Below are 27,886 nucleotides of genomic sequence, written 5' to 3'. Positions count from 1 at the left end.
CAAATTATGTGATCACGTGTAGGATCTGGGAGGAATAAGAAAGTCGCATATCAATATCTTATCTCCAAATCGTCCTAATCAAATCCCGCAACAGCCAGCACTTTAATGGTGTCACCACTTTCGGAGAAGAAAAATCAACCGAGAAATACGGATACATCCGATGCAGAATTTTGAATTCCAGCCCTCTCCTGGTCAGCATGCATTTATAAAATTCTGATCTGTGCTGATTGATCATTCTCCCAAAAATCAATAGCTACCGTTCTCCTTTTTTGGAAGTTGAACATGAAGGGTGGTTGAGGAGTCCAGTAATAAAGGTTGAACGTCGCAGGATGATTCCACGTGGGCTTGGACACTGGCGGCCGATGCTTCCCACGCTTGCTCTTCCCAATAATTCATGTCATGACATCATCGTTTACTTGTCATTCTGAAACCAACTGGTCAGAAGAAAACGCAATGGCAGTAGTATATAAACACATGCATGAATCCTAATGAACTAGGATGGTAGCATCATATTCTATTCCCTTTCCCACGGCCGTGCGTAAGTGAGGAAATGGGTTACGTTTTGGTTGCCGGAACACTTTTTCTGGTGACAGTGATCACTATTGCATGGAAGGCCTTCATGGATTTGATATGGAAGCCTTATTCCATAACCAAGCACTTCCAGAAACAAGGCATAACAGGCCCTGCCTACCACCTCCTTTCTGGTTCAGTTAATGAGATGATGAAGATTGAGGAAGAAGAGAAACAAACACCAATGGATCCGTCCTCTCACAACGTCACTCCTAAGGTGCTTCCTCACTATCACAGATGGTCTCAGCAGTATGGTCAGTTCTTCCTCACTTTTAGCTTTATTTTTTTTTTTCTTCCAAAGTTTTAGTTAAATATCTGATCTTAGGTAAAATCAACTAAAAAGAAATAATACTGAGCTGAACCTGTATCTAAATTGATTTTAGGAGTTAGGATTTTCTGCCAATAAAACATGCTTCAACACATATGATCCAATACGGTACATCTCACCATGAGATTAGGACCCATAATAAAAGTGAGACTCACCATGTATAAAATGTACTGGTAGGGTGTTGGAACGAGCTAGCTTTGCAAATTGCACCATGCCAAAGCTTAATGGAATGAGAGAAGGGCACAACCAGTTTTCTTGATCGGATCTGCAAGTTGCATAATGCTGGAGCTTTAACGCTTTCTGATCTACTAAACCTGTCATGGAGCCAAGAAGTTGAACGGGTAAAAACCGTTCTACTTATGGATCTTCACCCATTTGCTTTGGGCGGTGGCTAGTAGTAATAGATTACTCTAATAAGAGAGTGGAGCTATTATGTTGTTATGTATGTCCGACGAGGTACTGTTAGTTATATTATAGGGTGTTTTTCTTCTTGATTCGTATCTTGTTGTTGCAGGAGATTGCTTCTTGTTTTGGTTTGGGACCCAGCCGCGGTTGTCTATAGTGGACCCTGGCATGATCAAGGAAGTTCTGAGTACCAAGTTCGGATACTACACAATTGACAAGCCCACTCCACCTGTAATGGCACTGCTTGGAAATGGCTTGCTCAATCTCACGGGATTGGACTGGGTCCGGCACAGGAGGGCTATCAATCCTGCATTCACCATTGACAAACTAAAGGTTTTCTAAATCTTTCTCATTTTTCGCTACCAACTTAGGGATGTCAGTGGGTCGAGTTAAGTGGTAAACCCACACTAACCAGAGCATTGAAATATTTGCTTTGGTTGAGTGTAGGTGTATGGAGCAGGGTGGGGGTAGGGGTGCAACTTGGACGGGCCTAACCAGAGCCTAACCTCCCAATCCAAATTTTTGCACGGGTTCGGCCTATATATTTTGGCTGCACGCTGGGCTTGCCGAACTTGGGTTGGACTTGGGTTGAGGCCTCTCGACCCTAGCCTAATCCAATCCAACCCGATCCTAGCCCACACAAACAAATATATATATATATATATATATATATATATATATATATATATATATATATGCATTATATTTATGTAAAACAATCTCTTTTTTTTTCAATTATATATATATATATATATATATTTGAAATTTGTACATATTTCCAATTAACTATACTCCTAAATTGGGCCATAAAATCCAATGAAACGGGAAAACAAAATGCAATTTTTGACAAATTATTGTAATTTATTTAGGTTCATATTATTTGATAATTTGAAGTAATTATCATCCTAAGTTCTACTAGTTTTTCGAATTTAATGGTTATTTTTACAAAGTTATACTAATTTCATCTATTTTATCATATTTTATGGAAATTAGTGGTTATTTTTCCCTAAGTTCTACTAATTTCTGATAATTTCTATTATTTAATAATTTATGATAATTCTTGGTACATATAATATTTTATGGGAATTAGTGGTTTTTTTTGCTAAGTTCTATAATTTTGGGTAATTTCTATTATATTCTAATTTCTTGATAAATATATACTAATGCATTACATTTATTATATGATAGTTTATTGGTAAATTATAGTAATTTATCGATTTTATGGAATTTAGTGGCTATTTTTGGATATTTCTTCTAATTTGTGATAATTTTTGGCAAATTATTTTAATGTATTTAGGATTTTATTATTTGTTAATTTCAAGTAATTATCATCCTAAAGTCTACTAATTTGTGATAATTTCTTTTGATTTATTTTTATTAATTTTTATAATTATTGGTAATTTATGTCTAATAATGATAATTTCTTTTAATTTATATTTGATAATTTTTATAATTACTTGGCAATTGTTATTATTACATTATTTGACAATTTTAATTATAACAATTATCAAATTTCAAAAAAAAATTCAAATAGTAATATTTTTAACTTCTAATATGTAACAATTTTCAATGAAAGTTGACCATATAAAAATGTATTCATAAATTTGTTCAAACCCGACCAACCCACACAATCTGACTATGAATCCAGGCTCGACCCAACCCGAGCCTAAGCACAACGCGAGTTGTGTTGGGTTATGCTCAGGTTGCACCTTTAGGATTAAGTTTGGGTTGATTTCAATCCAACCCAATTCACCTGTGTTGCACTGAGGTTATCTGGCCTGGTATATTATAAAGGGAATGACAAAGAGAATGGCGGCGTGTGCTCTATCAACCCTTGATCGTTGGGCTGATCAAGTTGTTGAGACTAATGATCAATGCAAGGAAATCGAGGTGCATAAAGAATTCATGGAATTAACCGCGGATATAATTGCTCATACTTCTTTTGGGACCAACTACAAGGAAGGGAAGGAAGTCTTTGAGGTAGAGAGGGAGCTTCACCGAATGGTCATAGATTCCGTGGCAGATGTCTACGTACCTGGAAGCGAGTAACTACTAATATCCCTCTATCTTTTTAGTCTTTTCTTCGTTACCGGAACAATGTTTTAAAGGGGGGATTGCTTTCTGCAATGGTAAATTCTAGGGCTGACAAGCTTGAGAATGCGAGTTCATGTTTCTGAGTAGTGGACAACGTACCCTAGCTTGTGATGGAATTATAGCATATATCTATTTTTCTGATAAAATTTTATTTTATTTTCTATTCTTTTCTATTTCCTTTTCACTCATATCCATTTTTTTTAATCTTTGAAGTTGCAACATACCAATTTCAGTACTTTGCCATTATTATATATGAATAGAATTAACAGACTAGGCAATCTAATGCCGTTTCTGATGTAGATATATCCCAACAAAATGGAATCGACGAATGTGGATGCTTGAGAAGAGGCTAAGAAACAAACTGAAGTCAATAATTGAGAGCAAGCTAAGAACGGCAGATCTTGGGGACTCTAATCATGATTATGGGGAAGATCTACTTGGACTGATGATGGGAATTTCAGAAGACTCTAAGAAGCAACAGGGCTCAAGCTTGACCGTTAATGAGATTATAGATGAATGCAAGACATTCTTCTTTGCTGGGCATGAGACGACCTCAAATCTGCTAACATGGGCTATGTTCTTTCTAGGAAAGGACCTTGAGTGGCAGAAGAGGCTCAGGGAAGAAGTTCTTTCCGTTTGTGGAATTGGTGTCCCCGATGCTGACAAGGTTTCTAAGCTAAAGCTGGTGAGCTATATTTTAGTCGTCGTGTGTATTGTATTAAACTTGCTCCTCAGGTAACCGTAATTTTGTCCATCATCACTACCTATATATAAGAGAAACTACCTCTAGCCTCCGTCCTATTATCCTTAATTCCATATCTCCCTCTTCTTGTACCCAATTCTAGTTTTTACATGCATAAGAGACAAGGCATATGTAATATATGTCCCCTCCTTCGTGGGGCATGTTGTCCGATGCCTGTATATAATAGCTTTGAATCATCTCGTAGATCCATAACATAAATTAATCATCCAAAGTAACACAGGGACATCTTCATTGCAAATGTGAGTAATCACACCAATTCACTTGTTTATTTACCCAAAATATTATTTCTATATGGTTAATGACGATTAATTTCTCATATTTGTTGGCCAGCAGATCCTGTATATGTTGGTCTAATTGATCAAAACTTAATGGATACTGGATGATAGAAGGACATTGTTATAGAAATAAGCTTGCATGACTGATTTTTTGTTTATGTTTTGCAGATGAACATGGTTCTTTATGAAACTTTAAGGCTCTATAGTCCAGTGATCTTCACAGAGAGGAAGGCTGCCCAAGACATTAAACTAGGAGATTTGACCATCCCAAAGGACACTGTGGTTACATTCCCCTTCCCCATTATCCATCGGAACAAGAAATATTGGGGTGATGATGCAGATGATTTTAATCCACTGAGGTTTGCAGATGGGTTCTCCAAGGCAGCAAAACACCCAAACGCTCTTATTGCTTTCTCCATGGGTCCTAGGGTGTGTATCGGGCAAAATTTTGCAATGCTGGAGGCCAAGATTGGGATGGCTATGATCCTTCAAAGGTTTTTCTTCACTCTATCCCCTAATTACAAGCATGCCCCAGTAAATAACATTCTTCTTCAACCTCAATTTGGTGTCCCCATCATTCTGAAACCAATACATGCTTCTAACGCATAATTGTAATGTGATCCTTTCCACATTTAGGTTGGAAATACTCATGGCTCCTAAGTTACCACCTACCTATATATCCTAATAATAGGGTGATTACAATCCAAGTCAGTTTTAAGTGAAATCAAGATGGTCGTGTACAATTTTCTTGCATGAATGACATTTACATCTTGTATATGACTCAGAATACCTCAGTTGACTTTCCTGGTTGCAAACAACATCGATCTTCTCTTCTTTGTCAGTAATATATAGCACCAGCGCCCCTTTCTTCTTTGTTCGGTCACCTCTCTCTCTCTCTGTTTTTCCTTTTTCTCGCTGCACTCACCAGTCATTAGACCGCACCACATTAGACAACACTGACCTGGAATCAAATAAGATGGTTAATGCTTGTAGCAGAGATATTGGATACAAAAATAGAATTCAGAGAAAGACATTATGGACAGGTCTCTCTCTTATTATTATTAAATATTATTTTTTGATAAATACCATAAGGGCTGGGGGGGATAGCATAAAGTTGGGGTGCAACACAGGTCTCTCTCTATTTTGCTTTTTCCAACCCACTCACTGGTCCACTTCACATTTCATTCTTTTGCAATTATAGGAAAAACTCATGGATTTTTACTATGAATAAGGAAATTGAGGCTTGCTAAGTGCTGACTTGCTGAGATTCTAGTTCGGGTTTCGGGCCTAGGCCCGGTATTCGGGCTTTTATGAGGTCTGGACTCAGGCCCAAATTATAAACCTGATGTTCGGGCCGGGTTGAGTTCGAGCTTGAACAAATTCTGTCTGTCTTGGAAGTTTTTCTAGTCAAAGAATGGCAATCTGAAGTAGTAGAGCCAGAGGTTCACCGTTAGAGACTAAAAAAGCAAAGAAACTTATAATGCCCCGAGCCTATGGAATGGAGAAGTACGGAGGTTTAAATCCATCGTACTCCATGAAGAATGCGATTTTAGGGAAGCAGGCTCATGTAATACTTAAAGCATCTGTTTTTTGATGCTACCTTTGGCTTATTACAGTGCCCTTTGGCTTATTTTAGTGCCATCCGCTTTTGGAATGGAGTACGAAGAAGCATGGGGCACTCCATTCCCTAGACTGGGGCTCTCAATTCCACAGGCTGGTTTTGTGATGCTTCCTTGCCTTTTGGCTTATTCTAATTCTCCCATCCTGTGGAATGGAGAAGTACAAAGGTTTAGATCCACCATACACCTCTATACTCCATCAATAATGAGATTTTAGGGAAGCAAGGTCATGTAACACTTAAAGCATCTATTTTGTGATGCTTCCTTGCACTTTGGCTTATTCTATTGCCCCCAGACTGGGGGGTGGAAAAGTACAGAGGTTTAGATCCACCATACTCCATGAATAATGAGATTTTAGGGAAGCAAGGTCATGTAACACTTAAAGCATCTATTTTGTGATGCTTCCATTGGCTTATTTTAGTGCCCCCAACCTGTGGAATGGAGAAGTACGAAGGTTTAGATCTTCTGTACTCCATGAAGAATGAGATTTTAGGAAAGCGGACTCATGTGCCTATAATAAGCCTATAACAACAACATGCAGTGAACAAATTACCGGTATGTTTCCAGATGTAGAACAGCTCTGTGAATCTTAGCTACTCTAATCCATGTGCTTTTGGCCTGCCCGTAGCTCACAAAATGACAATTCAGGATTCATATTCATGGCAAAAAGTACAAACCTAATAAGGGAAGCAGGTCTAGACTCTGAAATAGGGGTGGCAATTTTTCACCCAACCCGTTGAACCCACCCATCCCACCCAGTATCTAACCCGCCCAAACCACCTATTTACTTGGCGGGTTGTGATCAACCCGTCACCCAACCTGCCCATTTAAATGGGTTGGGTTGGGGATAACCGTTGGGTTACCCACTATAGACATTAGTATTAATTCCTTAGCCTTTTTTTGCATTTGAATTAAATAATTTATAATTAATACATTAATTATCTATTAATTATTGACTAAATTTAGTTTTGTCTTGAATCAACACGCTTCACCCAACATAAATCCAAATCAATTTGACCCAAGTCCGAACCAATTCAATGCAGTCTGACTCGATCCAACATATACCGATCTGGGTTGACTCGAATCCGAAATAGACCTCGGACAGGATGGCTCGATACTATTTGCTTTACTCGGTTTGGGTCGTCCAGTCCAACCATTATTCACACAGCCCGGCTCGACTCGGTACAAACTAATCCGGGTCAACCCGAATCCGAAACGGGTATAATCCTCTCCCACAGCCTGCTATCAGGTATAATCCTCTCCCACTCCTTTTGGTTCAGATCTGATTCAGTTTATGGTTCAAGTTTGATCCTTGAAAATATGATTTTCTAAATAGGGAATACGATTCCCAGTTGAAGGGAGAGATAAAATTTTTGAAATTCGCCCCTTATTCCGCAATCTTTGGGCGTCCATAGGATGGATCTCTCATCCCTTCAGCCACCCCATGTGATGGCAAAACCAGAAGCGGAAGCTTAATCCAGTGTGGCACCACCTCCAGCTCGCGAGATAGCAGGCTGGAACAAGGAGCCCTGGATACTTTATGTTGATTGTTCGTCTAACCAAAGTGGGAGCAGAACTGGGCTAATACTCTACGGACCTTGTGAGGAAAAGCTGGAGTACGCGCTCTAGTTTCAATTCCGTGTTTCAAATAACGAGGCTGAATATGAGGCACTATTGGATGGCTTGGCACTAGCAAAGGAAGTGGGAGCTAAACACCTAGTAGTTTGATTCATGTACTTTTGCGAGGACGGTGTATGCCCTTAGCTCCAATCAGATTGATGTACATTACGACATTTATTGTAAATGAATAAAGTACATATTTGATTCATGTTATAGTGGTGTGTTTAAGTGTAATACCCTCAAATTGGACACTTATGAGACTCGTGTTAGTTTATAATGTTCACAGCCGTTGGATAAGTCTGGGGAGATTTATCCTGCCAAAGCTGACACTGATGTGCCGCCAATTGTTGGGGTAGCCTGTCTCAACTGCCAGGGTGAGACCCGAGGTACATGCAGTGTAGGTTTATATGAAACCCTGAACTAGACCAGAATTCCAGTATTGCCCTAGACCTTGGTGATTAGTTGGCAAAACTGGAATGTTACACCTGACCCTAGACTCGATTATGATACTACACTAGGTGTCGGATTGGGTTGTCTTTGATATGCCAACCAGTGGTATCCTTAGAAGGGGTCAAAACCTGGGTATGTTGGGACAGTCCGAGAATTCATCTGAGTGGGTGATCATAGTGACAGGATTAGCCCCTTTGTCGGACAAAGGTAATGATCGGGGATGCACACTCTCTGATGGAAACCAAGACTGCCGGCAGGCGATTTCAATCATTGAAATTTGTTTTTGCAAAATATATTTATATAAAGATATACATATATATTATGGTTTCAAAATATTTGCAAAAGGTTTTAATTCCTAGGATCCATGTGAGTAGAGAGTGCAATACTGTTCCTTGCAGCCGAGGGAGAGGTCCTCTCTTGTCGGGCAGTGTTTGATCATTATGGGCTGAGAGGTTAAGTGTAAGATCATTGAAGGTAATACCTGATGGGCTAATCTTGCATCTGCCTACAGTCCCTGGGTTTTTATAAGGTGGCTTGGCCCTAGACCACTTAGAGTAAGTGTTGGGCCCATTAGGAGCCGATGTGATGGGTTCAGGGGGTGAATTGTCTTTTCAGTGAATTCGGCCAAGCCTTGTAACAGAGGCTGGGCTGAACCCATATGGCTGGTGTGTAGATCAATGTTTGGGTTCCACGCCATACAAAGAAGCCCAACTGGGTAGCAATTTGGAAGGTTAATGAGCACACAGGCTTATTGGGCCTAAAGCCCATTTCGATCTGTTTAGTTAGACTAATTAAAGAGAGGGGCTGATCTGGGATTGGAGCAACTGATAGGATAGGGTCTTACCCTATCCACTCAGAGAGTCTAGATCTGAATACAGATTTGGATCTAGAAACCTCCTAATGAGATTGGGAGAGAGCTGATCTAATCTGCAGATAAGATAAGGATTTATCCTTTTCACTTAAAGACAGTCCAGATTCAAATAAGGATTTGAATCAGGAAACTCCTAATGGGATTAGGAGCTGATCTTTTTAAGCCTATAAGGAGGAGGGGGCAAAACATTCAATTCATCCTAGCATCCCATCGGATCTCAGTTCATTCAGAGAGAAGACAACAACTGTGTAACTGCGCCTTCTTCTCCCTGTGTTCTCCTCTAGTTGGCGCCATAGCTAGTTCGATCTCCATTGTTGTAGGATTGATCAAGAAGTGCTCTTGATATCAGTCTTTGGTGAAAAACTGATTGGGAGTCGTGCTCACCTACCCTCCAGCGAATTCTTGGTGAAGGATTTGGTTCTTTGGAAGAACACTATTGATTGGCCATCCACATGATGGATCTCTCATCTCCTTCAGTGAGCTGCTATGATTAGTGCATACGCTAATTTCTCAATCTCTGGGTACCTGGTTTCTGCGTCCTACAAAACTTTGCTAACATAGTAGATGGGTCGCTGGACCTGATCTACTTCTTTGATTAGTACCGAGCTGACCACCTCGTCACTCGCGGAGAGGTATAACTTTAATACATCCCCTTCCTCGGGTCGAGTCAAAACTGGGTGGTACCTAGATATCTTTTCAGCTCATCGAAGGCGAGCTGGCATTCTATAGTCCATTTGAAGTCCTTACTTTTTTTTTATGTCTTTAAAAAAGGGTAGGCAACGGTCTGCCGACTTGAACATAAAGTGGCTCAGGGTGGCTATCCGGCTAGTCAGCCTATGAACCTCTTTTATTTTGCGGGGTGGTCTCATATCTAGGATGGCCTTTATTTTTTCTGGGTTGGCTTTGATGCCACGTCGGTTGACTATATAGCCTAGAAATTTACCCGAGGTGACTTCGAAGACACACTTGTTGGGATTTAATTTCATATTGTATTTTCGCAAAATTTGAAAAACACTTTGTAGATCATTCAACAGGAAATTTGAAAACTGGGTTTTCACGACCATGTCATCAATATAACATTTGATTTTATTGCCGATTATCGGCTCAAAAATTTAATTTACAAGGTGTTGAAAGGTTGCCCTGGCTTTTTTTAGTCTGAAGGGCATGACCTTGTAGCAATACAACCCGAGCTCAGTTATAAATGTAGTTTTTTCTTTGTCGGTAGGGTCCATCCTAATCTGGTTGTAACCGGAATAGGCGTCTAGGAAGCTCAACAACTCATGTCCTGAGGTCGCGTCCACTAGGCGGTAGATCTTGGGCAGTGGGAAGCAGTCTTTCGGGCAGGCTCTATTTAGGTCGGTGTAGTCGACGCACATACGCCACTTGCTGTTGGCCTTCCTTACCAGAACTGGGTTAGCTACCTAGCTTGGGTAATGGACTTCCCTATTGAAATCTGTCGTTTGGAACTTCCCGACCTCTTCATCGACTACACTCTCGCATTCCGGGGTGAGGTTGCGCTTCTTCTGTCTTACCGGCCTGACTAAGGGGTCGGTTTTCAAATTATGAGTTAGAATTTTGGAGTATATTCCGGGCATTTCTGCTGCTGACCTAGCAAAAATATCTAAATTTTTGAGTAAGAAACTTACTAGCTGGGAGCGGAGTGGCTTGTTGTTCGATGCATCGATCTGGAGAGTCTTGGTTGGGTCATCGGCTGAGACCGGGATGTAGACCATCTGCTTTGTTGGGGCATCTCACTCGTCGGCATATTCTGCTGGTCGCTCGAGCTCGACATCAACCACTAGCTTTACTTTCCCCTTGAGAGCAGCTACGCAGCACTTGCGAGATTCGAGCTGGTCACCTCGCACAACTCCTACTCCATAGTTCGTTGGGAACTTCATCGCCAAATAGTAGGTGGATACTATTGCACGTAGGATGTGCATAATGGGTTGACCTACTATGGCGTTATAGGGAGAGGGAGTCGCGACCACTAGAAACGTGTGCTCAAACTTCGTAATATTTGGCCACGTGCCAGCCTCTACGTGTACCGTGACTCGTCCGAGAGGTTTGACCTCCTCGCCGTCCTACCAGGGGAGTGTCTGCCGGATTCAGATTGCTTTGCTGTAGTTGTAGCTTGTCAAAAGTTTCCTTGAACAGTATATTTGCCGAGTTACCTGAGTCCACCAGGATGCGCTTGACTTCGAAGTCATTGATCCTTAGTTTTACCACTAGGTCATTGTCATGAGGATACTAGTCCCACGTGCATCGTTCTCTGTGAAGTATATTGGTTTTTCAAGCCGAGGTCATTTTGGCGGGTTTTCCTCTTCATTTTCTAGCTCGCGGATTGAGGTCCGTCCAGCTGCCGATGTACACCCCGCGATGATGGACCCACCAGTAATCATATTGATTACCCCACGGATCGGTCTTTCCTCGGGTAACTGTCATGGCGGTTGCTCGTTCTTCCTGTTGGTCTCGGGGGCATTCCTTCTCTGGTCCCCCTATCAGTCTGCTTGTCGATCTACTTGGCCTCTCTTTTCTCACTGTATAAAATTTTTCAAGTATCCGTGGCGGATGAGCTCCTCAATCTCGTCGCAGAGGTTCCTACAATTTTCTGTGCTGTGCTCGTGGTCATTATGGAAATGACAGTAGACATTCCGGTTACTTGTTGTAGGATCTCCCCTCAACCTGAGAGGCCATTTGACGAACGAGTCCTTAATGGCCATTAGGATTTCTCCTCGTTTAGCATTTAATGGCGTGTAGTTTATTCTTTCAACAGGTGGGGTCCTGGAGCACTGACCTGACTTGCGAGTTCGCGAGGGAGATCGGCTTCTGGATTTGTTTCTTCCCCTGCTCGGAGACTTGGTTTTTCTTTTTTGTCCACCATTACATGTGTCTTCATTGTCTCTTTCCTTTTTTCTGTTGGGTTGTCATCCTTCTAATTGATTTCCTCTTCGGTATCGATGAACTGATCGGTTAGCATGAGGAATTCGGTGATGTCCTTTGGTTTATTGGCCACCACATGCCATTTAAATTCCTTGTGGATTATTCCTTTCTTAGTTGCCGTGAATCTTACCGCCGGGTCTAGGTCTGGTATCTATAGGCAGGTGTCGTTGAAAAGCTTAACGTAGCTTCTGATCGACTCTCCTTCTCTCTAAACTACATTGAGAAGGCTTTCCTGTGACCTCGGGCACTTCTTGCTGGGGATGAAGTGCGTGGTAAATAAATCCGAGAACTGCAACCAGCTTTTGATCGATCCTAGCGTGAGGTTCCGATACCAGGTCCGAGCTACCCCTTTAAAGATAATGGAGAAGGCGACACACATACAAGATTCATCGGCCCCAGCTAGGTGCATCTGGGACTGGAAAGAGTTCACATTGTCACTAGGATCGAAGGACCCGTCATACTTGTCTAAGGGAGGCATCTTGAAGTCTTTAGGCATTGGGGTTGCCAAGAGCTCGTGAGACAGGGGAGACAACTTGGAAAGTAGGGGAGGGGTGGCCTTTGTAGCCACCGAGCTCGCATATTCCTTACCTTTGGCTTGCCCTTCTTGTTGGCTCGGCCTTGCTAGATGGCTGTTCTAAGCTGAGGTACGGCGTGCCTTGTGACGTCTCCGCTGTTGTTTCTTTACTAACTCACAATTGGTGCTGCTGATTTCAGTGTGCTCCGGTACCACTCTATCGCGAGGTAACTCCTGGTTCCTTATGAAATTCTGGGGCTGGCTATCACAGACAGAGAGGCCCTGTCTCGAGTTCGCACCTCGAACCCCGAGTTGGTTACCTGCTAGCAAGCCGTCGTTTTCTTGCTGTGAATGCCGAGGAGGATTGGCCCTGTTAGGATGAGTATCCCCGGACCTGTTTCTGAGGTTCCCTTGCAAGGCAAGTGGAGTAAACTGACCGTCTCTTCTCCCACGGGGTGAGACCTAACTCCTGGGAGGAATCGGGACTTGGGAGATCTCTTCGCCTCGGTGGGAAGATCGGCTGATATTCTGGTTAACCTGAGGTCGGTTATGATTTTATGGGCCCTTGGGTGCCGAGGTGGGACCGACTGCTGGTTCTGCGGCCTGGGTACCTCGATCATAGGCCTCAAATCGCAATCTGGGTACCTCGATCTCTGCTGGGATCACTGCCTCTGTACCATACGTGAGGTTGAAGGGGGTCTCACCCGTCGCGGTCTTATTAGTATTTCGGTAGGCCCAACGGACACTGGGCAGCTCGTCTACCCACAATCCCTTTGATCAAGCTAGGCGAGCTTTCTATCCGCGAAGTATCACCTTATTAGTTACTTCTGCTTGTCCGTTTGCCTGAGGGTGTGCCCCCGAGGTGAATTTTTACTGAATCCTCATCTCGGCACACCAGTTTTGAAACTTAATATCTTCGAATTGCTTCCCATTGTTGGATATCAGCACACAGGGTAGTCCGAAGTGACACACTATGCTTCTCCAAAAGAAATTTTGTATGTTACGAGATGTGATGGTTACTAGGGGTTCGGCTTCCACCCACTTCATAAAATAATCTACTGCTACAACCAAGAACCTCCTCTGTCCTACTACTAGCGGGAAAGGACCGAGGATGTCAATTCCCCACTGCACGAAGGGCCACGGGCTAGTAAGGAATTTCAAATCAGCAGTAGGTTGGTGGTGGATATTGGTATGCCTCTAGACATTTGTCGCACTTCTTGACGAGTTAAAGTGTGTCCGCTTTCATCGTAGACCAATAATATCTCTGCCTTAACACTTTCTGTGCGAGAGCTCTGCCCCGCAAGTGTCCACCGCACAAGCCTTCATGGGTGTTGCGAAGTACGAGCTCAACTTCTGAGCGTCGTAGGTAGGGGAGCGAGAAGGATCTCTTGTACAACCGTCCTTCTATGATGACGTACTTGGCCAACTGACGCTTTACCCTCTGAGCCACATTGCATTCTACAGGTAGGGTCCTGTGGTGTAGGTAATCGGTGAGCGGGTCGATCCAGCTCGGTTCCGCTTGCAACACAGGAGCGACCTCTTTTGCCCCCCCCCCTGAGAATGTTGGGTTAGGGTAAGTCCTCTATGTACACAGTTCTTATAGTGTTGTCTCTCATGCTCGTTAGATGTGATAAGGTATTTGCCTCAGGGTTCTCGACCTTGGAATTTACCTAATAAAGTAGGAGATGAAGCTATGTAGGATCTCTCTAACTTTGGCCAGATAAGCTGCCATTGTTGGGTCACGGGCTTCATAATCGCTAGTGACTTGGTTGACCACCAATTGTGAATCACTGCATACGATAAGGTGCTTCGCTTTCATTTCCTTTGCTAAGTTCAGCTCGGTGATCAACGCTTCATACTCTGCCTCATTGTTTGACACCTCAAATCCAAACCGGAGAGCATACTCCAACTTCACATCGCTTGGGCCGTACGGTATTAGTCCTGCACCGCTTCCCCGCTGGTTGGATTAGCCGTCAACGTGGAGTATCCAAGGCTCCTCGTCCTAGGTTGGGACCACTTTGACTGGGTCTGGTGCCGTATTAATTGATGCCTCCGACGTGTGAGCGAGCTCGATTAATTCAGGGGTCGCTGCACCGAACGTGCACTCTACTATGAAGTCTGCCAAGACTTAGGCTTTGATTGCTGGTCGTGGCTTGAACCGGATATCGTATTCGCTCAGCTTGATGGACCACTTCCTTAATCTTCCAGATACCTCAGGTTTAAATAAAATCTGCCTCAGGGGTCTGTTGGTAAGAACAATGATAGTGTGGACCTGGAAGTATGGGCGTAGTTTTCGGGTTGCTATGACCAGCGTGTATGCTAGTTTCTCGATCTCCGGATACCGAGTCTCTACATCCTGCAAAACTTTACTAACATAGTAGATGGGTCGTTGTACCCGATCTACTTCTTTGATCAGTACCGAACTAACTACTTCGTCGCTCACAGAGAGGTATAGTTTTAACTCCTCCCCTTCTTCAGGTTGAGCTAAAACTGGTGCGGTACTTAAGTACCTTTTTAGCTCGTCAAAGGCGACCTGTCCCTCTTCGGTCCATTCGAAGTATTTGCTCTTTTTTATAGCTTTAAAAAGGGTAGGCATCGGTCTGCCGATTTAGACATGAAGCGGCTTAGGGCAGCTATCCTGCCAGTCAGCCTCTAGACTTCTTTTATTTTCCGGGGTGGTCTCATATCTAGGATTGCATTTATTTTTTCCGGGTTGGCCTCCGAAGGCACATTTATTCGGATTTATTTTCATATTATATCTTCTTAAGATTTGAAAAACATCATTTAAATCATTCAACAAAGAGTTCAAAAACTAGGTCTTCATGACCACATTATCAACATAACATTCTACTTTACTTCCGATCTACGGCTCAAAAACTTTATTTACAAGGCGCTGCAATGTTGCCCCAGCATTTTTCAATCCAAAGGGCATGACCTTATAACAATATAGCCCGAGCTCAATTATGAAAGCGGTTTTGTCTTTGTTAATAGGATCCATCCTAATCTAGTTGTAACCGGAATAGGCATTTAGAAAACTCAGCAACTCATGCCGTAAGGTTGTGTTCACTAGGCAATCAATCTTGGGTAGTGGGAAGTAGTCTTTCGACCAGGCTCTATTTAGGTCAGTGTAGTCGACGCACATGCGCCACTTGCCATTGACCTCTTCACCAGAACTGGGTTGGCCACCTAGCTCGGGTAATGGATTTCCCTGATGAATTCTACCGCGAGGAGCTTCCCGACCTCCTCATCGACTGCCCTCCAACGTTCTGGGACGAGGTTGTGTTTCTTTTGTCTTACTAGACTAACTAAAGGGTCGACATTAAGCTTGTGAGTTATAATTTTTAGGTCAATCCCGGGCATCTCTGCCGCGGACCAAGCAAAAATATCTAAATTTTTAAGTAATAAACTTACTTGCCGAGTTCAAAGTGGTTCGCTGATCGAGACACTGATCTGAAGAGTTCTGGCTGGTTCGATGGCAGAGATTGGTATGTGGACTATTTCTTCTTTTGGGGCAGCTTGTTCGTTAGTTTACTCCGCTGGTTGCTCAAGCTCGACGTCCTCTGCTATCTTTGCTTTTCCTTTCAAAGCGGCCATGTAACACTTGCGGGATTCGAGTTGGTCACCTCGCACGACCCCCACTCTGTAATCAGTTGGGAACTGTATCGCTAAGTATTAAGTGGACACTATAGCACGCAAAACGTGCGTGATAGTCAGACCTACTATCGCAATGTAGGGGAGGGAGTCGTGACCACCAAGAATGTGTGCTCAAGTTGTACAATGTTTGGCCACGTGCCCGACTCCACGAGTACTATGACTCGACCAAGAGGCCTGACCTCTTCACCGATGAAACCTATCAAGGGTGTATTTGTCGATCTCAGGTCGCTTTGTTGTAATTGTAATTTGTCGAAGGTCTCCTTGAAGAGTATGTCTGCTGAACTGCCTGAGTCTACTAAGATGCATTTCACCTCGAATTCATTGATCCTTTGCTTCATTACTAAAGCATCATCATGCGGGTATTGGATCCCGCACGCATCATCCTCCGTGAAGTAGATCGGTTTCTTCGAGCCGAGGTCGCTTTGGCAGGCTTTCGCTTTCATTCTCCAATTCAAGGACCAATGTCCTCCGATGAGAACAGAAAATATCATATTTTTCTCCCTTAATATTTAGTCTTTTATATTTATTTTATGCCCAAATGCACTCATTATTCTTATATTTTGGTTTAGGGCACGGAAGGGGGCGTTAAGTGAAAAACAAGGCTAATCGGGTAATTTTACACAATTTTGGCGCTGTGTGGTAGATTGAGCATAAATTTCCCATTCAGACTCTGATTGAGATAATTCAAGATGCGTTGGAAAGATAAGGAAAATCTCTACAACTTTCATGTTTTGAGTTTTGATAGATTCAGAATGAGTATAGGTTAAAATCAGGCCATAATTATCTGCAACTGCACTGGTGACATGTTGAAGACATTCCTTAGCCTTGAAGCTTTCATCCGCGAATACACCACTCACCCATTCACACAAGAACTTTGTTTTATCTTATTTTTTTGAGTCTTTTCTTGATAAGTCAGACTTGGAGATTGATTACCTAGAGAAATTTTTGGAGATTTTGTTGGCTTCTTTTGGGGGAAGTAGAGAGAAAGAAAAGAGGAAAAAAACATCAAAAAAGGCAATCAGAAAAAGAGTGGCCGAACCTCTCTTCTCTTATCTTCTCCTCTCTTCTCTATTCTCTGATTTTCTTGAGTTTTCACCATGACCATGCGTGGCTAAACTCTCATACTTGGTTGAAGGAAGCAGAAGCCTCAGAATCCTCCAAACTGTGAGATCTAATTTGATTTTTATTGTTTGATTCATGCTTTGAATATCGAATGTTCTTCTATGTTTATGTTTATGATTGTTTCGTTTGATTGCTAGGAGGCCACTAGTTTATTATTCGTTACAATCTCTTGCTTGATTAGATATCAAATCCATAATTTTTTGATCCCTATAATATGCGAAGCAAGTAGAGTTTAATGGTTTGCTGCGTCAAAAATCGTTAGATCTTAGGAAGAACACTCGACTAAATTAAATGCAACCGCTTGTGCTTGTGTTGTTTAGCTTCATCGATCTGTAATCTTTAAGGCTATTGTTGGATTAAATCTTTAATGCTTGTTTAGGGGTTGTTCAGTAGTAAGGGTTAAGTGGATCGCTTGTTTTCTGATTAACTATGATAGGGAGATGCAAGAAAGTAATTCCTACGATGAATATTCGAATTCTGAATTGATTTATTTTTGCATCGATGTGCAGTTGTGAAATTCTGATGGTGGATGTTATCCTAGACCAAGATTCATCCTTTTGGTTAGTTTCAGCACTCTAAGTTGCCTTGCTTCCCATTTAAATTTTGTTCTTTTTAATTTTGATTTTCTTTCTTTTAATTATGGTTTTCGTTACATACACCCCCCTTCCATCTTTGATTCACGTAGCACATAATTTTGGTTAGATGCTCTCTATGGGAACGATCCTTACTCGCACTACTGCATTTTATTTTTATGAGTATTGGTTTTATTTTTGTGTGCCTATGACAGCACGCCAAATTTTGGCGCCATTGCCGGGGAGTTTTTCTAATATGTTTTTGTGCTTCTTGTGATCATTCTTTTGTTTTTGAATTTTCGAATTTTTTTTATAGATGACTTTGATTGTTTGTGTTTTAGCGTAGATTCTTTTATGTTTTATTTATTTATTTTTATCATTCTAGATTTTTTTTATTTTTTATTTTTTTTATGGTATGTCGTTCATGGGTTATTAGGGTTTCCTTGATTTATGCCTATAACTCGATTCTCTAAGAAAGGTGATTTGCAGTTCGATCCAGAAATAGGGGGAACTTTGCGTAGGTTAAGGAGAGAAGCTCGGAGTCATTCTGAAGAGAATGATCCAGCTCTTGATTCCCTATCCTTTAACGATTCTGATTTGAGAGAAGAGGACATCATGGCTAGAAACCGAACCTTGAAAGAGCTCAATGCACTTGATTTGAATCAACAACCCTTAAGCATAACTTTTCCTGCTTTAGATGCTGATGCTAATTTTGAATTGAAATCTGGACTGATACATCTGTTGCCCACTTTTCACAGTCTTGCAGGTGAGGATCCTCACAAGCATTGCAGGTGAAGGAGTTGCATGTGTTGTGCACGAGTATGAAACCCACGGGGGTGACTGAAGAATGAATCAAATTGAGAGCCTTCCCGTTTTCTCTGAAGGATTCAACTAAGGATTGGCTCTATTATCTACCCTCCGGGAGTGTTACCACATGGAACGAAATGAAGAGGCTATTCTTAGAGAAGTATTTCCCAACTTTAAGGGCGGCCAACATCAGAAAGGAAATATACAGTGTAAGGCAGTACAATGGGGAGTCCCTACATGAGTATTGGGAACACTTTAAGAAATTATGTGCAAGCTGCCCCCATCATCAAATGAACGAGCAACTACTGATCCAGTATTTCTATGAGGGTCTTCAACCCACTGATAGGAGCATGATTGATGTTGCTAGTGGAGGAGCTTTAGTAGATAAAACCCCCAAGGCCGTGAGAAATCTGCTTGCAAATATGGCGGCCAACTCTCAACAGTTTGGCTATAGGCTTAACCCTCCATCAAAGCATGCTAATGAGGTAAATATTTCTTCCCTAGAACAACAAATTGCAAGTCTGACTTCTCTTATTCATCAAATGGCTGTAGGTAACATGCAAACAGTAAAGGCTTGTGGGATATGTTCGGTAGTAGGGCATCCAACTGATATGTGCCCAACTCTTCAAGAGGAGCCCGTTGAGCAAGTAAATGTAGCAGGTGGTTTTTTAGGGCAACCACAAAGGAAGTATGATCTTTATTCGAGCACGTATAATCTGGGATGAAGGGATCATCCCAATCTCGGCTTTGGGAATCCACAAAATCGGCCGAGTTTCCAGCAATATTAGCCGCACCCCCCTAGACAACAGCCAACCCAAACTTCTGATTCATGTATGTCTTTAGAGGATATTGTTAAATCTCTTGCCACTAATACTTTGTTATTTCAATAGGAGAAAAAACAATTTCAGCAAGAGACGAGGGCCAGTATCCAACGTTTGGACAATCAGATGGGCCAGATGGCAACCACAATTAATCGGGTAGAGGCACAAAGTTTGGGGAAAATACCCTCTCAAAGGGTTGTGAATCCAAAAGAAAATGCAAGTGCAATCATTCTGGGAAATTACACCAACAAGGGCAGCCCCCGCGTTGTCAAATCATGAAAAGGAGAAAGACATCACTTCGATGATGATAGAGTACCTAAGCGTAAGTTTCCACCTCTTTCCGATTATAAACCGATACCTCCTTTTCCTAATGCTTTAGTAGGTTGTAGAATAGATTAGCAGTATAAAGACTTCTATGAGACTTTTCATAGATGCGAGGTAAACATTCCACTCTTAGATGCTATTAAACAAGTACCTCGTTATGCTAAATTCCTGAAAGAATTGTGTACACATAAGAGAAAACAAAAACTAAAAGGATGTAAAAAGGTGAGAGTAGGGGAGAATGTTTCTGCAGTTATTCAAAGAAAACTCCATACAAAGTGCAAGGATCCATGTATGTTCACTATCCCCTGCATCATAGGTAACATTAGAATTGAGAAGGCCATGCTAGACTTAGAAGCTTCTATTAATGTCATGCCATATTCTATATATGCTTCTTTGAAACTTGGACCTTTGAATAAGACTGGTGTAGTAATTCAATTAGCTGATAGATCTAATGCCTATCCTAAGGGTGTAGTTGAGGATGTTTTTGTGAAAGTTATTGATTTGGTTTTCCCTGCTGATTTTTATGTGCTTGATATGGATAATAGTAATCAAAACACTCCTATTTTGTTTGGGAGATTATTCTTAAAAACATCCAAGACTAAGATAGATGTTCATAATGGCACATTCACATGGAATTTGATGGTGAAATTGTTAAGTTTAATATTTATGATGCCATGAAATATTTTGCTGATGATAATCCTATTTGTTCTGTTGATGCGATTGATTCTTTGGCACATGAAGTCTTTGAACTCGATGGGAAGGATGGATTAGAAGTTTCCATCAGCAAGCATCTTGAGAAAGAGGAGGCAATGCTGAATGCTGATTTGCAGGAAACTATTGCAGCATTGGATGATTCTCCAGAGTTACAACAGTTAGGTAATGCTCCTTATGTTATATTGCCAATTTCTGACAGGAGACCTTTACCCTCTGTTTTGCAGGCCCCTATTCCAGAATTGAAGCCTCTCCCTAGTCACCTCAAGTATGTATTCCTTGGAGACGGAGAGACATTACCAGTGATCGTCTCTAGTAGCCTTAGCACACCACAAGAAGAACTGCTTGTGCATGTTCTCAAGGAGCATAAGACGAATATTTGTTGGATGATTGCGGATATCAAAGGAATCAGCCCATCTTCATGCATGCATCGCATCTTACTTGAAGAAGGAGCGAAACCTTCCCATCAACCACAAGGAAGGCTGAACCCACTCATGATGGACGTAGTGAAGAAGGAGATCCTCAAACTTCTAGAAGTCGGAGTGATCTACCTCATTTCTGACAGCAGTTGGGTTAGCCCGGTTCAAGTGGTTCCCCAAAAGACAGGAATTACTGTGGTGAAAAATCAGAATGATGAATTGGTTCCCACTCGTATTTAGAATGGGTGGCGGGATTGTATAGATTATAGAAAATTAAATGCTGTAACCCGCAAGGACCACTTCCCTTTACCTTTTATTGATCAAATGCTTGAAAGGTTAGCTAGTCATTCTTACTACTGTTTCCTTGATGGCTATACAGGGTATTTTCAGATTGCAATCGCTCTAGAAGATAAGGAAAAGACAACTTTCACATGCCCATTCGGGACCTTTGCATATCGTCGCATGCCCTTTTGCCTTTGCAATGCCCCGACCACTTTCCAAAGGTGTATGATCAGCATATTTTCATATTACATTGAGAATATCATAGAAGTCTTTATGGATGATTTCACAGTTTATGGAGATTCCTTTGGTAACTGTTTGCATAACCTTACACTTGTTCTTCAAAGATGCATAGAAATTAACCTTGTGCTGAATTCTGAAAAATGTCATTTCATGGTTGAACAAGGTACAGTTTTGGGTCATGTTGTTTCATCTAGGGGAATTGAGGTAGATAAATCTAAAATTGATGTTATTCATTCTTTGCCTTATCCCACTAGTGTGTGGGAGGTTCGTTCTTTCCTTGGACATGCAGGTTTTTATAGGAGATTCATCAAGGACTTCTCCAAAACAGCATTACCCCTATGCAGGTTGCTACAAAAGGATGTGGTTTTTGAGTTTGATGAGGCGTGTGAAAAGGCCTTTGATAGGCTGAAAGAACTACTGACCTCTACCCTAATCATCCAGCCCCAGACTGGAATGTTCCCTTCGAGATTATGTGTGATGCAAGTGATCATGTAGTAGGCGCTGTCTTGGGTCAAAGAATTGGAAAAGCATCTCATGCCATTTATTATGCTTCGAAAACTTTGAATGATGCTCAAAAGAATTACTCTACCACTGAAAAGGAGCTTTTAGCGGTTGTTTTTGCTTTAGAAAAGTTTCGATCTTATTTGCTTGGTACTAAAGTCATTGTTTATTCTGATCATGCAGCTCTTCATTACTTGATGATGAAGAAGGAGGTGAAACCAAGATTGATAAGGTTTGGCGGGTTTTTCGAGCCGAGGTCGCTTTGGCGGGTTTTCGCTTTCATTCTCCAATTCAAAGACCAAGGTCCTCCCAGCTGCTGATGTACATCCTGCAATGATGGATCCGCCGGTGATCATATTGATCACTCCGCAAACTGGCCTCTCCTCTGGCAACTACCAAGGTGGCTCCTCATTCTGCCTGCTAGTCTCGGGAGGCCATTTGACGAGGAGGAGTCCTTAATAGCCATTAGGACCTCTCCTCGCTTATCATTTAGAGGTGTATAGTTTGTTCTCTCTACGGGCGGAGTCCTGGAACGCCGACCTGACTTGTGCCCGCTCGAAGGGGACCTACTTCTTGGTTTGCTTCTTCCCCTACTCGGGGACTTGCTCTTCTTTCTTTTCTGCCCACTATTTCTCATCCCTTCATTATCTTTTTTCCTCTTTTCCAATGGTGGATTGCTAGTCTTTTGGTTAATCTCCTCCTTGGTACTGATGAATTGGTTTGCCAACTTAAGGAACTCAGTGATATCTTTTGGTTTGTTGGCTTCCACATGCCACTTGAACTCTTAGTGAGTGATTCTTTTTTTTTTATGTAGTAAGTTGCATCGCTGGATCAAGGTTCGATATCTACAGGCAAGTACCGTTGAAGCACTTGTTGTAGCTTCTGATTGATTCTCCTTCCCTCTGAACCACGTTCAGAAGGCTTTCTTGTGACTTTAGACATTTCTTGCTGGTAATGAAATGTGCAGTGAACAGGTCGGCAAACTGCATCCAACTTTTAATGGAGCCTGGCGTGAGGTTCCTTTACCAGGTTCGGACTACCCTCCTGAACGTGATGGAGAAGGCCACACACATGCAGGATTTGTCAGCCCCGGCCAAGTGCATTTGAGACTGGAAAGAATCCACGTGATCGTTGGAGTCAAATAACTTGTCATACTTATCTAATGGGGTACCTTGAAGCCTTTCAGCATTGGGGTTGCTAGGAGCTCGAGAGATAGGGGAGATGACCGTCTAAGCAAGGGAGGCACAACCTTCATTGCCACCGGGCTCACTTCTTCCCTTTCTTTAGCTCGCTCTTCTTGTTGGGTTGGCCTCGCTGGCGGACTGTTTCTGGTTGAGGAGCGATGCGTCTTGTGGCATCGCCGTTGTTGCCTCTTCACCGGCTCAGCGTCGGTGCTGCTGACCTCGGTCTGATCTGGTATCTCGGCATCATTACGGACATTGTCACGATGTGGATCCTGTTTCCTTCTTGTCGAGTTCTCTTGGTTGTGGAGTTCGCACCGACTATCACAAGGCACCGAAGGGTTTGTCCTTGAGTTCACACCTCGAGCTCCGGGCTGGTTGTTATCTCCTCGTCATCCATTGTTTTCCTGTTAGGAGTGCTGCGGCGGGTTGGCCCTGTTGAGCTGACTATCTTCAAGCCTATTTCTAAAGTTTCCTTGTGAGATTGGAGGGGTATGCTGACCGTCTCTCCTCCCACGAGGTGAAGCCTGACCCCTGGGAGGGACGGGCACCTTCAAGGTCCCTCACCCCGATGAGGGGATCGACGGACATTCTGGCTAGTTCCAGGCAGGTTCTGGTTCTGGCCCTGGCGCAACCTTGGGTGCCAGGGTGGAATTCGCTGCTGGTTCGGCTGTAGTGGTGGGAATTGCTGCTGATACTAGCAGTACATGCAGTACTGCTAATAATGTTGAAGCTGTTGGACCTGCTGCATCTAGATCTGTATCGTCTGGAGACATTGAACGAGGTCTTGGAATTGGGAGTGCTCAATTCCAAGGGGGCCACGGATGGCTCAAAGAATGTTACGCCCACTGGGGAAATCGAGACGCTCACTTGCGTGGTGCCCTGTGGTACGAACAGTGATGGGACCCCTGAAGCCGTAAGGGGAATAGTAAATTGGCCGATGCATACCGTGGGGTTTTGGGGGAAGGTTGATTGCTGATCTTGTCCCCCGGTGGCATTCATCTCGATGCTTTTTTCGGCATTGCTGGAAGAATCCATTGAGATAGATCAAAAGCTGAAACTACAATTGGATTGGGATGACCTTTTGATTGGTTCCCACAGACGACACCAATTGATAGTGCGTGATCTGGATACTCCTAGCTGGAAGATTCCCTAGACCCTAGTCGCGTGGCGAGTTGGACCAAGCTGCAAGATAAAGGATCAGAGAACCCGGGGTGGCTAACCCGGTGAGGCCACTCCGATGCTTAAGTCAGTACTGTATTGTGGATGCAAGCTAAATACTTGAGTGCTAGAGTGCTAGTGAGCAAATAATCGCACGTACCTTCGCCTTGAGGATCGATGCCTTTATATAGTTGAATAGTCATAATCCTTACAAAAAGGCTCCAGAATCCCTAGATTGCATAGATAAGATTCATTCCGTTTTTGAAGGAGAGCATTGTGCCAGTTGATAAGGTTTATCACTTTCCTCCGATTCAGACGGTGTGAGGATGAGCCCTGTTATTAGATGTCGTGATCCTGGGAGATTTGGAATCCGTTGGGGAAGCTTTTGGAGTTGATTATGTGGTGGTTCGACTCTTTGGTCCCAAACTTGCACCTTGGTTCTTTGGCTTCAAAATGGATTTGGTACCGAGGTGCCTTTATGGCGAGGTGCTCAAGGTCCCAGGCTCTTGAGCTGCTGGCGAGGCTCGCTTACTGAGTTGTCATCCTAGTGACTGATCGTGTCCACGTGTACCTCGGTTGTTAGGTCGGGCCAACTTACCCCTCATCACACTTCCTCCATCACGGATTTGTAATCGATCATCTTAAAAGTCAACTAAATTCGCAATAGCCTATTTCTTTATATTTGCATCTTCAATGGTATATTTCTTTTTCAAAGTAGAGTAAATTTTCTTTGAAGCCTTATAAGTACAATAAATATCAAATAGAGAATTAGATAACGAATTCAGGATCTGGGATCTATCGTGTCATCTTTCTTGAACATCTAATTAATAACACTTCTAATATGTTCATGTTCTTGATTCGATTTAGTATATTTAGCAAGGTTTTTAAAAACGAACCAGAAACATAAATGGTCAGGGGATTGGTTTCTGGTTAAGCGGTTAAACTGTCCGAGTCAAATGGTTTGGCCCGTGATGTCATAAATAAATTAAAAAATAAAAAGTATATGTTCAATTTTGGGAACCATCCGACCTTCAGTCTTTCAACCCTAAAGGTATAAAATAAAAAAAAATACAAAACTTTTGGGTGTGGTTCCCAATTGAGTGTCAGCTTGTTAGGCTCAAAATTGGTGGTTCCCAAGGAAAACTCTTGGGAACCCAAAAGCTTTGCATTGTTTCTTTTTTGATAAAAGAAAACAATGTTTTTGAATTTTATAACCTTCACTCCTAAGGACTGAAGGTCAGGTGGTTCCCAAAAGTTGCAGATTGAACAAGCATGGGAGAATAGTGGGCAGGAAATATACCATCACCTCCAGTACAAGTAAGGTTGCAAAATCGCCACTGCAAAATCATCGGTCGTCACTGCAAATCGGTTGCCAGACCTGTTACTACCGCAACCCACAACTCTTATTGCTGGATCTGTTGCAAAATCAATGCTGTCCGTTGTAGACGAAGCTCACCATCCTCACCGGTCACCGTCATCGTCGGTCGCCACTGCAAATCGGTTGCCAGACCTGTAGGTCGTGGCCACCACAGGTGGTCGGTTGGGTGTGACGGATGAGAGGAGGGAAGGGTTAGAACGAAAATGGGGTCGTTCTAACCCTAAGCGTAAGAGGGATTGGGGATATAGGGTTATTTTGTTTTTTGTTTTTTTTTCATTTATTTAAATCAGGGAAAATAAAGATGATAACCTGCGAACCGCTGCCCAGGTTGAATGGTTTAGCGGTTCGACCGCCTAGGTCCGCGGTTTTCTGACTTTTTCAATGGGTTTTAAAGATTTACCGGTTTATAGTATAACCGAACCTGGGGGCTGAACGGTTATTGGTTTTCATGGTCTGACCATCCGGTCCGGTCCGGTTTCCATGATATTTAGACAAAATATAAGTTAGATTATGATTCTCAAGAAAAATCATGATTCTTTTCAAACCGGTTATGATAATTCTTTCCATCAAAGGATTCGAACTTTGACAAACCAAGATAAGGGTTTTCCACAACTATGGAATCAGTTTAGAGATTGTTGGAAAATTATGAGAATTTAGATAAACTTATCGATAACAATTGAGTTGTGGCGAGTGTTTGCTTTTCTTAAAATCGATTTTTCCCCTTTTGGAAAATGTTTGTTGGTGTAAAAGGTTTCTAGTGGTTGGACTCTAGAATACAACAATTCTCACCCTTGGCATTGTTTGCATTCACGACCCAAAGTAGCAAACCATTACACTATGTATACCTAAAATGATATCAATAGGAAAACACAGTCCAATGGGAAAGAGAAAATTGTAATTAACGAGAAGCATTTTTTTTTTTAATTTCAACATCAGAGAAATACGGGTAGGCTCTATGCAGATTTCTGATTTCTATTGCAGAGCAATAAACATTAAAAATGGCAACAACCCACACTCTATAAACCAACGCTCACCCGTGAATTGGCATCATTTCCGAGCTGGCACCTACCCATCAGTACTTTGAGCGTACAAATTCTGACCCTGGGTTGAATCATCATTCTCCCTTTCAAAAACCACTAGAGAGTGCTCAACCAACGAAAAATGTCTTCTGCTTTTCTTATGACCTCTCCCACATCTTGGAGAGTCAAACCCGTAAAGAATGCGGGAGCATGGCTCAAAGTATCGATACGATACGCCCCCCGTATCGGGCATATCGTATTGTATATTTTGAAAAAGATACGGTCCGAATCACTTGTTTCCAGGTGTTTCGGACCCCCAACTTTTTTTAATAATAAAAAAACATCTGATAAGATTCCAAAAAAACCAAACTTTGAAAAAAAATTAAAAAAAAGTGTGTATCAGTTGTTTCTCAGTACCGATACGATACGACCGAAATGCGTATCGTATTGATACTTTGAACCTTGTGCGGGAGAGGAAGCAATTTCAAAATATAAGAGAAGAGGACTCACAAAAACAAAGAAAAGTAGAAAAACACCACCACATGATGTGGTGAACAGGTGCACGTGTGTAAGCCTTGCCTAGCCTGGCTTGACCAAGTGTGTGCATGTGCATGCATGAGTCCAGGTGTATTCTCTCCACAGGTCCTATATAGAGGTGTAAATCGGGCCGCCCCGCCCGCGGCCTGGTACGACATGACATGAAGGCCCACGGGCCATGCTAGGCCCGACACGGAGGTCCCCTCCACCCTCACCCCCAAAGGTGCTCATGAAGGGATTAGAGATCCATCATATGGATGGCCAAACCCTGTAGGTAGTTTAGGCGAAATTTCAAAAATTTCCTCTCCCCTCATCTGGGAATCACATTCCATATTTTAGAAAATCTGCATTTTCAAAGATCAATCTTGAACCATAAACAAAACCATATCTGAAACCAGAAGCAGGAGAGGGATATACCTGATACGGAGAAATAGTATCTCCCAATGGAGGTGTTCACGCCGAAGGAAGGAACCAAAAACTGCTCCCACTAAAGATGGCACAGTGTAGGATGGAGCAGAGTCAGCAATGTTCGTCCAACGAACCGAACCCTTCCCAAGAATTCGCTAGAGGTTGTGAGCACAACTTCAGATCAACCTTTCTCCAAAGGCTGATATCAAGATCCAATCTTGACCGTTCCTGCTTGAAAGAGGAGATCGAACTGGCAGTTGTGGCGGCGACAGGAAGGAGGCGGCAAGGAGAAAATAACTC

At 42.5% G+C, this 27,886-nt stretch overlaps 2 protein-coding genes across 12 annotated transcripts; both read left to right on the top strand.

Moving 5' to 3' along the window:
- The first annotated feature begins 476 nt into the window (after positions 1–476).
- LOC104591158 (cytochrome P450 709B1) lies at positions 477–25,017 on the top strand. 11 transcript variants are annotated; one of them, XM_088900222.1, is made up of 10 exons: positions 479–824; positions 1,413–1,636; positions 3,098–3,348; positions 3,698–4,082; positions 4,604–4,929; positions 17,735–17,785; positions 18,556–19,089; positions 19,495–19,747; positions 20,491–22,753; positions 22,870–25,017. In XM_088900222.1, exons 1-7 carry the CDS (start codon positions 551–553, stop codon positions 18,590–18,592), a joined length of 1,548 nt encoding a protein of 515 aa, XP_088756348.1. In that variant the 5' UTR covers positions 479–550; the 3' UTR covers positions 18,593–19,089; positions 19,495–19,747; positions 20,491–22,753; positions 22,870–25,017. The 11 variants fall into 11 exon arrangements, with proteins under 11 accessions (XP_088756343.1, XP_088756342.1, XP_088756348.1 ...); XM_088900221.1 differs by having other exon boundaries at positions 19,157–19,747; XM_088900220.1 differs by having other exon boundaries at positions 18,556–19,747; positions 20,491–21,382; positions 22,086–22,753.
- LOC148801847 (uncharacterized) lies at positions 18,742–20,427 on the top strand. The gene is made up of 2 exons (XM_088900437.1): positions 18,742–19,264; positions 20,066–20,427. Exons 1-2 carry the CDS (start codon positions 18,742–18,744, stop codon positions 20,425–20,427), a joined length of 885 nt encoding a protein of 294 aa, XP_088756563.1.
- Positions 25,018–27,886: the final 2,869 nt, after the last annotated feature.

Source organism: Nelumbo nucifera, chromosome 3, assembly GCF_055504915.1.
Source record: "Nelumbo nucifera cultivar China Antique chromosome 3, China Antique-T2T, whole genome shotgun sequence".
Classification (NCBI taxonomy): domain Eukaryota; kingdom Viridiplantae; phylum Streptophyta; class Magnoliopsida; order Proteales; family Nelumbonaceae; genus Nelumbo; species Nelumbo nucifera.
Note: the sequence above shows the minus strand (reverse complement) of the source record. Positions and strands in the feature narration are given on the sequence as shown.

Coding starts and splice junctions, on each gene's coding strand:
- LOC148801847 (XM_088900437.1), top strand. CDS start 18,742: ATGAAGAGGCTATTCTTAGAGAAGTATTTCCCAACTTTAAGGGCGGCC. Junction 19,265..20,065: donor TGAGCAAGTAAATGTAGCAG/GTGGTTTTTTAG, acceptor CCTGCATCATAG/GTAACATTAGAATTGAGAAG.
- LOC104591158 (XM_088900216.1), top strand. CDS start 551: ATGGGTTACGTTTTGGTTGCCGGAACACTTTTTCTGGTGACAGTGATC. Junction 1,637..3,097: donor TCACCATTGACAAACTAAAG/GTTTTCTAAATC, acceptor TATATTATAAAG/GGAATGACAAAGAGAATGGC. Junction 4,930..7,097: donor ATGGCTATGATCCTTCAAAG/GTTTTTCTTCAC, acceptor AATTCAATGCAG/TCTGACTCGATCCAACATAT.